The following is a 9,536-nucleotide window of genomic DNA, read 5'->3' as shown; positions in this document are numbered from 1 at the left end:
CATAAGTGAACAGAAAATATATAAATACTTGCAAATTAAAGAACGTAGGCAAATCAATTCGATCTCACAGTTTTGTCGAACCAAAGCTTCGATTTAACCTCTGACTAGATGGAGAAATTAGCCACTCCTCATAGTTGAATTGCAGCCAAAAGTACTACTCGAGTTCTTAATTGAAAAAGGAAAATAAATTGGGAAAAGGAAGGAAAAACGGGACGGAACAGAATGGCCTGCGTTGATTTTCAGAGTCTTTTTCTTTGTCCTTCCGTTTTCTCCTCTTTTTTTTTAATCCTCTTCAGTTGAACCAGAGGTCATGTTTTTCCTAGCGTCCCCCCAGGGCTTCTTTAGCGTTTTTTTCTTTTTGTTCCAAAAATGGGCCCCGTGTCCAATTGAAGCTCAATGGGATGCGGACTTTCTGCTGCATCAGTTGTAATGTTCTTTGCCGTAAACTAACCAAAAGTAAAAGCCCAAAACGCTTGCTAACTTGATGCAGTAATAATCATCAACCGAACAGGGCATTGTAGATGAATACTCCTGGATGGTTTCCAGACCCATCATCCCTGATGTAGCGGTTTTCAAGTATTAACTAAGAAACTTGTATCAAGATTTTCTTAATGGAATTTCCTCAATTAGGCTTCAATTTCTCCTTTTCTGCCTCAATTGACTTGAAGTTCCCAAAAATCACACAAAAATTCAAATATAAGTAATATCTAGCAAATTATCACAACATTTGGTCAAAATAAAGGGGAAAATATTAACAAATAAACTGCCTAATTTGTGCGTTAATAGCTTGATTTATTTATGTTGGGTCATGGTTATTTGAGGAGCATGTATGATAGTTGTGTTTACTTCCGAAAGTTAAATGATGGTTCTTTCATTTATTTGCTGCTTTATGTTGATGACATATTCATTGCTATCAAGAATTTGTCAGAAATTCACACTTTGAAACTGCAGTTAAATAGTGAATTTGAAATGAAAGATTTGGGAGCAACTAAGAAAATTCTTGGCATGGATATCAAGCGAGATCGAGGAGTAGGGAAGTTGTTTTTGACCCAGAAAAATTACCTTGAGAAAGTCTTGGAGCGTTTTGGCATGAAAGATGCTAAACTAGTATCTACTCCTCTTGCTAGCCATTTTCGGCTATCTGCTACTCAATCACCACAATCAGATAAAGAAGAAGATTATATGGCACGATTTCTTATTCCAGTGCAGTCGGCAGTGTTATATATGCAATGGTTTGTACTCGTCCAGATATCTCACATGCAATCATTATTGTTAGCAGATATATGTCTTGCCCTGGTAAAACACATTGGCAGGCTGTGAAGTGGATTCTCAAATACTTGCGAAGTACTTCAAATGCAAGTTTGGAGTTTGGAAGAAATAATAACACTTTGATTGGTTTTATAGACTCAAATTACGTTGGAGATCTTGACAGGAGAAGATCACTTTCAGGCTATGTATTTTGCATTGGCGGTTGTGCTGTCAGTTGAAAAGCTACTCTACAACCTGTCATAACTTTGTCTACTACAGAAGCAGAATATATGACTGTGACTGAGGCAATCAAAGAAACTTTGTGGTTGAAGAGTTTGTTTAGCGAACTTAGTCTACATCAAGGTGTTACTGTTATTCACTATGATAGTCAAAGTGCCATACACTTGACTAAAGATCAAATGTATCATGAGAGGGCGAAACATATTGATGTGAAGTATCACTTCATTCGGGATATTATTGCTGAAAGAAAGGTCCTTATTCAAAAAATCAATACCAAGGACAATCCAGCTGACATGTTTACGAAACCTTTTTCAGTTTACAAGTTTAAACAGTGCTTGAATTTGGTTGGTGTTCGTTGTATGTGATTTGGCCTATTGGGGCTTATGTGGAGAAGGTGGAGTAGTTTTACTATTATCGATATTGGGGACTCACCAAGGTGGAGATTTGTTGAAGCCGCAATTGTTGACCAAAGATTTTTTGGTTCGTCCCACATCGAAGGAAAGCTAAGGATGCCTTCCGTTTTGCGCCTATAAATATAGGCCTCATATGTTGAAGTTACTTGCACCACTCAAGAGAGTTATATGGGCTATTAGTTTCTTGAGTCATCTAACCCATTTGTAGTCGAATATTTTAGACTCTCTTATTTTGAATTTAGGAATATTTCCTAAACCTTTTGTAAGTGCCATTTTGGCCTAGGAACCACTTTCCTACGGCTTTTATATTTCTTTTTCATAGTAGAAATATTGCTCCTCCCTCGCCGGTGGACATAGGTCAATTTGACACTACAAGAAATTTGGTCATCAGTGACAATTAATTATTATCACAGAAAATGTAAAAGTCGTCACTAACGTGTTTTACTGACAACATTTTAGTTGTCACAAAGTCGTCAGTGAATCTCTGTCGGTAAAGGTACACAGTTACAACATTAAATGTCGTCAGTAAATGTTATTCATTAGTGACAATATTTTTTGTCAATAATAAATACATATATAGTGACGACATTTCACCTTATCAATGATGCTCGTAGTAGTGTCGTCAGTAAAATCCTTTTCATAGTTGCCGTTGGTATTGATTGGTTACTCACAACTCTTTAGAGTCGTCACTAAAAATGGCTCTTTACTGAAAACATTTATCATCACTATATACCTTTTTGTTATACACCCTATTTAGTGACAACTTTTTGTTGTTAGTGGAGAAATCTGATTAGTAACAATATATTGTCACTATGAAACCTGATACAAACGATTGTCCTAAAAGCAACCAATCCAACAATACATCAAATTAGAACCATATAAGGCCTGCTAATTAATATCTAAAAGCATCCATTATACTAAAAAGGAATCCAACAATTCATCAAATCAAAAGAACCATAAAAGGCCTGCTAATTAATAGCTAAAAGCATCCATTATGCTACAAATGACCAAAATATAATGTTTAAGTTCAATGTCATCCTACAAATACTACAATAGAAGTGGTACTGTGTAACCCAAATTGTTCATGCAAAGTCAATCAAGTTTACAAAAAGCATCCGAGCCTCAAAAGTCATAAAAACTTCCAAAACACTTCACGAGCCAAAAAAGAAGCTTTATCTTCATCCTTCTTGAGTCCACTTAGTAGCTGTGAATTTTGCACAAAATCTGACATAGTAGCATTTGTCTGCATAAAGTAGTATAACAATAGTAAGTAACAAGCATTTTGAAAAGGAAAAAAAATCTTAGATTTACTTATCACAAACTCAAATAATGAGTAGGAAATTATTAAGGAAAAGAATAAAGAAGGTGAAGAATTGTCATAAGAAGAACAATATCCCAAATGAACTCAAAAGTTAGCTATTAAAGTATTAGTAATGTCAATAACTTATTTATATTCTATATGTTCTACTGAAGACAAAGGATTGTTACTTATAAAAATTAGCCATGGATAACATAAAACAATGATTCGCTGCAAATTGCTGTGCTACAATAACTTGATTAAGTTCATTCTTCAACCCGTAAAAGGTTATTTTAAATTAGCTTACTACCCAAAATTAAACCATCTATATAAATGCCTTCATTAAGTCAATTGGGCAGAAAATTATGTCCATGATTCATATTGCACTTGATTTGTACTATTACAAATCTACCTTATTAAAAGTATGATCAGAAAAAGGTTTTGCCATGCATTACGAGCATCAATTAGCAACTCTGGAGTACAAATCTACCTTATTAAGTTTTATTGCCATGCATTACGAGCATCAACTTTAGTCAAGTTGTCAATAAAACTTATCAGTGATGACTTTAATGTGTCGTCGAAAAATTTCTTGAGTTTTCTCTACAGTTCTTGAGTCAATTAACAACTCTGGCTGCTGATCTTTCAAAAATCTAAAATGAGCAACATATCTGCAGTGAAGTACTTCAATTATTAGTAGGTGATAATAAAAACTTGAGACAAGAAAGAGAACTTAGAAATTTGCAAGAAAATAAGCTGAATCATTTCTTTTATGTATCGTCTAGACAGTGACTGAACAAGAGCAAAGTAAGAGATAAAGCACTTGAAACTTTAGAACTCAAGAAAGCTTCAGATTGGCTTCAAAAACTCACTAATTTCAAAGACTGGACACACATGCTCGGAGTACAAGTACTACTAAAATGAAAATGTATTATCAAGTAATAACAATCAAATGTAAAGACAAAAAATTTATGTATGAATGATTACAATCATATCCAAGTACCGGTGTAGTAATCATAATGAAATGAGTAACATAGCAAGTATAGCAGATAAGTTCCATAACATTATAAAGCTCAGAAACAAGTGCAATAGAAATGAAAAGAGCATGATAATCAACTGCTTTGAACCTCTAATTTAGCTTTGATTGAAAAACGTATTCAGCACACCATGCTAAAACACTTGAGTAAAACAAAAGCAAGAATTTTATCATCCTTATGAAATTAAATTAATGCACAAAATCAACCATGGAACTGCAACCCATTAAAAAAAAGCTACTGCAAATAAATACTTACAGTGTCATAATCCATTAAGATAATACAAACTTTCACCACAATATATCCACATATTATAACTATAGACAATTCGCCTACACAGTAATCAGCCATGACATCTAATTAGAAGAATACAGACCAGTCAATTTATGGTATTCTTTTATGCAAAATTTGTTTTCACCCATGTGACAACCACTTTGAAATTTCATAAGAATAAAATCTGGAAAGTCACATGAATACATTGCCCGTGTAACTAAAACTCATGCAACCAAAGCCCACAAATCAAACAGAGTTCATAGATCATATTACAAACTTTTGAGATGATGTCCGTGTTTATTCCCTACTTATCACTAAGTTCAACTTATATCCTAGCATGAAAGCTTAGTACACACTTTTATAGCAAGACAATTACATAATTCAGGTTTAAACACAAAGACTAGTCCAACTAGTTATGTTAAGCAAAGTATCCAAATCTGAATTTTTTTTTAAATCTCCCTTTTGACATTCAACTGGCTACTGTAATCAGTGCAACAAAAAGCTGACTGAAACTCGTCAATCACTAGTCCAGAGCACATAGGCATCAAAACTTCTCAGAAGCAGAGCAAACTACACAAGCTCGACAGCTTCACTACTTTATCTTCTATGGCAAGCTCTCCTTTCATTTAACGTCAACAGTGGAAAATGCGGGCCAGATGCAAATCTCTAAAAGATTCTAGATAACATAGGAAGACATACAACTGTGAGTTTCTGATGCAATAGTAAAGAAAAAGTAAACAAAGAGCCACTGAATATTGGAAGTGAAAGAAGAAAACTCCAGAATGAACAAGCCAACTGTCAGGACTAAGCGTTCGATAAACATAACTTGAAGTAATTCTCCATGCATCAAATTATTTCCACAAAGAAAAAAGAAGCATACACATTATTTCCACAAAGAAAAAAGAAGCATTAAGTTTTCATTTCCTGAATCAACCTTACAGAAAATGCCTTCCAATCCAAATCTGAGTATTTAGTGTTATTGTATGAGACAACTTGATGTACACATAACACCTGGAATATACAATCTATACCCAGATTAGAAAAGGGAACTTTTCCCACAAGTCATTACTTCACCAGAAACACCAAGGAACCATATATGAATGCAGGAAAGAACTCTATTTTACTAACACAAACAATTAAAGAACATTACTTTAGCATTTACCAATAATTAAGAATGCTATGAGATGTAGTTACACAAAAACAGATTGAGCTAAGATGCTAGAAGTAGAACAGATTCATTGTACCAAACAAAGAAGAAAAGTAAATCCAAACTACAATAAAAAATGAAAAGAAAAAATTCCCTTCAATTAACCAAAAATAGTCCCATAGTTATCACTCCGGGCAAAGCACAAAAGAGACGGGAAGAAGAAATAGAAGTGATTACCCTCTTGGAAACAGAACGAATGTTTCGTGTTGCAACCTTTGAGAAAATTGAAGTGCGCAGTTCTGGAGGAAAAATCATTCAGCCAGAGCAATAAATATTTTGAGGTAAATGAGTATGCTATTATGCCTCATCTAAAGCTTGTCTAATTGCCTCATCTAATTTGGTCATTATTATTCAATTCTCCCCCTACCAAGTCCAGCTGTAGCTGATTTTGTACAAAAAATCTTTGGGAAGTAGCACGTCCTTCCCAAGTGGGCCAAGAAGTAGAGGATACAATTAATCTAGGGGATTCACGATAACTAGGTAAAAAATTTTCCCTAAAAATCAACCGAAAGAACTAACCCTAGAAATCAACCGTTTTCTCTTCAATTTCCTCAAGAGCTAGTGAATTTGGTAACAGCCTTGGTGCCTTCGGAGACGGCGTGCTTGGCCAATTCACCGGGAAGTACAAGTCTCACAGTAGTCTGAATCTCCCTCGACGTAATCGTCGGCTTCTTATTGTACCTGGCGAGCCTGGAAGCCTCCTGAGCCAATTTCTCGAAAATATTGTTGATGATTGTTCATGATACCCATGGCATTGCTGGAGATCCCGATGTCGGGATGGACTTGTTTCAGCACCTTGAAGATGTAGATCTTGTAGGTCTCGCTGCTCTCTTGACTCTCTTCTTCTTTTTGTCGCCGGCAGTGGCTCCGCCTTCCTTCGGGAGTTTCTTCCTGGCCTTTGGCTTCTTCTCTGCCGGAGCCTTCTCGGCTGCTGGGGCTTTCTCGGCCGCGAGCTTCTTCTCAGCCGGCTTCTTCTCCGCCTTTGGTGCCATCGCTGCTTTTGAAGCTGAAATTAGAGAGACTTTGACGGGAAGGATAAAAAACGGGCTTCGATTTAAAGACTGGAGAGGGGAGATGTCTGAGAGAGAGTTCAACACTTAGAAAAGTTATTATTTTGCATCTACGTAGTACAAGAGACTTGGACAATTTTGCGCCTCTTTTTTTGCCTTGAATTTTAAAATTGCGCCACTTTGTTTTTGTCTTGAATTTTAACTAGATTTGGACATCATAATTCCCCCCCTTTTTACGCAAGAAAAATTGGTGCAATTTTGTCTTTTATAATTGTATTTGAAATATAGATTTCATTTTTATTCATTATTTTTGTGTCACGATTTTAAAAATTTTAGTATGATTAAAAATTTTAGTATGAGTGGCAAAATTTTTTAAATTCATATAAATGGAAAAGCATTTTTATAAAATTTAACTAGTTCTTATAAGTGCTAAAACTTTATATCAATTATAACTACTATTTATAAAACTTCACTATTAATCCATTATCTTCAAATAAGAAAAAAATGCACAATTCAACTAATACATAAAGTGTATTAGTTAATTAACTATGGAGTTTATGATTTATCCACTTCGATAACCGATTCAATTTGAAAACTCTTATTTAAATTCATATCAAATTAACTAATAATCATTCTAAGTTAAGTAATCACAAGTTTATTTACACTAATGAATTTTTTATTTTTTAATTATTTTTTATTCTAATGAAGTTATTACATATACAAGAAAATTAAACTAATAAGGAGGCTCGTAAGTATACAACAACTAAAAATCATTAGAGAACACATAATGATTACAAAAAATTAAGAGTAATAGTTGCAAAAAACAATAAATATTTAAAATCAAACAGTGATAAAACTAGTTGTCACTAACAGCTATATAATGTTATCAGTGACAACAATAGCAAAGTTGTCAAAGAAAGGTGCTATTATTACTGACGACTTTTAGAAAGTTGTCACTATTGCAGTTCCCGCTCTCTTCATGACTCCTGGCGGGAATCGAATTGTGACAACAATGCAAGGTCGTCACTGATGTGTTGGCTTCCTTGACTCGATTGTGACAACTTGCCATATTGTGGTTAAAGGACCCCATTTTGTGACGATTTTTTTTCATCACTGAGAAATATTGTCACTAATGACCAAATTTCTTGTAGTGTGACCGAACCACGTAAATCTTCTGTGTCTTTTATTTGCTTTATTATTTGTCTTTATTGGGTTGCTACAACCCTTTTATATGGTCAGTTTTACCGCCTAATTATTATATGGCTGGTGTTTACCGTCTAATCTTTATATGATCGATTATACCGCCTATTTTGTTCTAACTTTAGTTTGTTTATTCTTGGGCCAGTTCTAACAAGATGCACCATTCGATGAGCCAGTGGCAGTCCAAGCAAATTCTTCTCTCGGAGCTCAAAATGTTGGCCTTTTACATCAATCTCACCATCCAAGAATCTTTCTGGCAGAAATGAGTGAGGATTTGGCCACAAACTACCAATAGCCCATAAATTAACGAGCAACTGGTCGATTTCTATATCAGTCTCTGCTTGACGAACTAGTAAAGGTCTCTTTAACAAGTGCCTGCAAGTAAGAAAGCCTTGAAATGTTTGATTCTTGAACAAATTTCCCAATCCAACAACTTCCCTTATCTCAGCTGTAGCTTTTCGTAGCTTTTCAGGATTGCGCAGCAACTCTGCAATTGTATCAGTTCCTGCAACAAATAAACCCTAAAACAGATTCCAGTTACGTACAACCTACAACCAATCAACCACTTAAAGTTTCTCCCATAATTTCTCTTACTATTTTCAGTTTAAGTTTTCATAATCGTTCAATTACTTTTGATAATTCAAATCAGGACTCACCAGAAACAAATGTTTCTTGTCCTTGCGATGCCAATCAGCTTCATTGCGTTGACTGAGATCAATCACTTTGAGCACTGGAAAGAAATCTGCCACTCTTGGGGCACCAATTGTTTTCATCACATTCACACCCCATAAAACTTCCCTGAGCTCTTGAGACGAATTACAATTATATATATTTCGCAAAATGGACCGAGAAAAGGGTGTTTGATATTGCCAATGCGAAATTTAGCTTGAAATGGATCACAAATCTTGAAGGATGACAATTATTGCCAAAGCGAAATTTCGCTTGAAGGACATGTTTGCCCACGCTTTAGTCACCATATAGAAGAGTAAAATATTTCTGTGAATGATTTAGAAGAAAGAGGTTGGTGGATTTTTTTTTGAACTTGTGCTCACATATGTGCCTAATTTTGTCTCCAAAAAGGGAGCAGGTTGCTTGGGCATCACAGTTTTTCAGATCCTCCAGGAAGACTTACTATGAAGTGAACTAATCTCTCCCATTACAATTATAGCAAAATTAACAAAAAGATATATTTTCAAAATTAAATAATGATGTAAATAATTAGATTAACGATGTTAAATTGTCAAAATACAGATTCTTATGAACTTTAAATTAGCTTTATTATGGACTTTTTTAATGGGTGTTTAGCAGTTAGTCGTTTATACACTTATACTAAATTTACCATATAGATGGAAATGTTCATATTTATTGCACCCGTTGTATTTAAATACTTTCCCAAATTATTAATATTTTTATAAAAAAAATTTAACACCTAAACTCCTCTTAACAATTGCTTATTTACTTTTCTAATTATTTAGAATTTTCTTGAGGGGTTACTTACAAGAAAGTATGAAGCGTTCAATAATATATTAGGAAAAACGTATCAAATATTGCATTTGGATATGTGATTATTGTAAATAATATTTGTGCTTGCATCACAAATTCGTTTTTCAATGAATT

At 34.4% G+C, this 9,536-nt stretch overlaps 1 protein-coding gene and 1 pseudogene across 1 annotated transcript; both read right to left on the bottom strand.

The window, feature by feature from the left end:
• Positions 1-6,243: 6,243 nt before the first annotated feature.
• LOC113694068 (histone H2B-like) lies at positions 6,244-6,778 on the bottom strand (annotated as a pseudogene).
• Positions 6,779-7,996: 1,218 nt separating this feature from the next.
• On the bottom strand, positions 7,997-8,692 carry LOC140008894 (cytochrome P450 76C3-like). Its single transcript, XM_072053797.1, has 2 exons — positions 8,576-8,692; positions 7,997-8,440 (listed from the first exon to the last, which is right to left on the bottom strand). The coding sequence occupies exons 1-2, from the start codon at positions 8,690-8,692 to the stop codon at positions 7,997-7,999; spliced, it is 561 nt and encodes a 186-aa protein (XP_071909898.1).
• Positions 8,693-9,536: the final 844 nt, after the last annotated feature.

This window comes from Coffea arabica, chromosome 6c (genome assembly GCF_036785885.1).
Source record: "Coffea arabica cultivar ET-39 chromosome 6c, Coffea Arabica ET-39 HiFi, whole genome shotgun sequence".
Classification (NCBI taxonomy): domain Eukaryota; kingdom Viridiplantae; phylum Streptophyta; class Magnoliopsida; order Gentianales; family Rubiaceae; genus Coffea; species Coffea arabica.
This window is presented reverse-complemented; position numbering and strand designations above follow the sequence as displayed.

Excerpts from the sequence above, each read along its gene's own strand:
- LOC140008894 (XM_072053797.1), bottom strand. The coding sequence starts at position 8,692 with ATGAAAACAATTGGTGCCCCAAGAGTGGCAGATTTCTTTCCAGTGCTC. Across the intron at positions 8,441-8,575 it reads ACAAGAAACATTTGTTTCTG|GGTTTATTTGTTGCAGGAAC; the intron begins GTGAGTCCTGAT and ends AATCTGTTTTAG.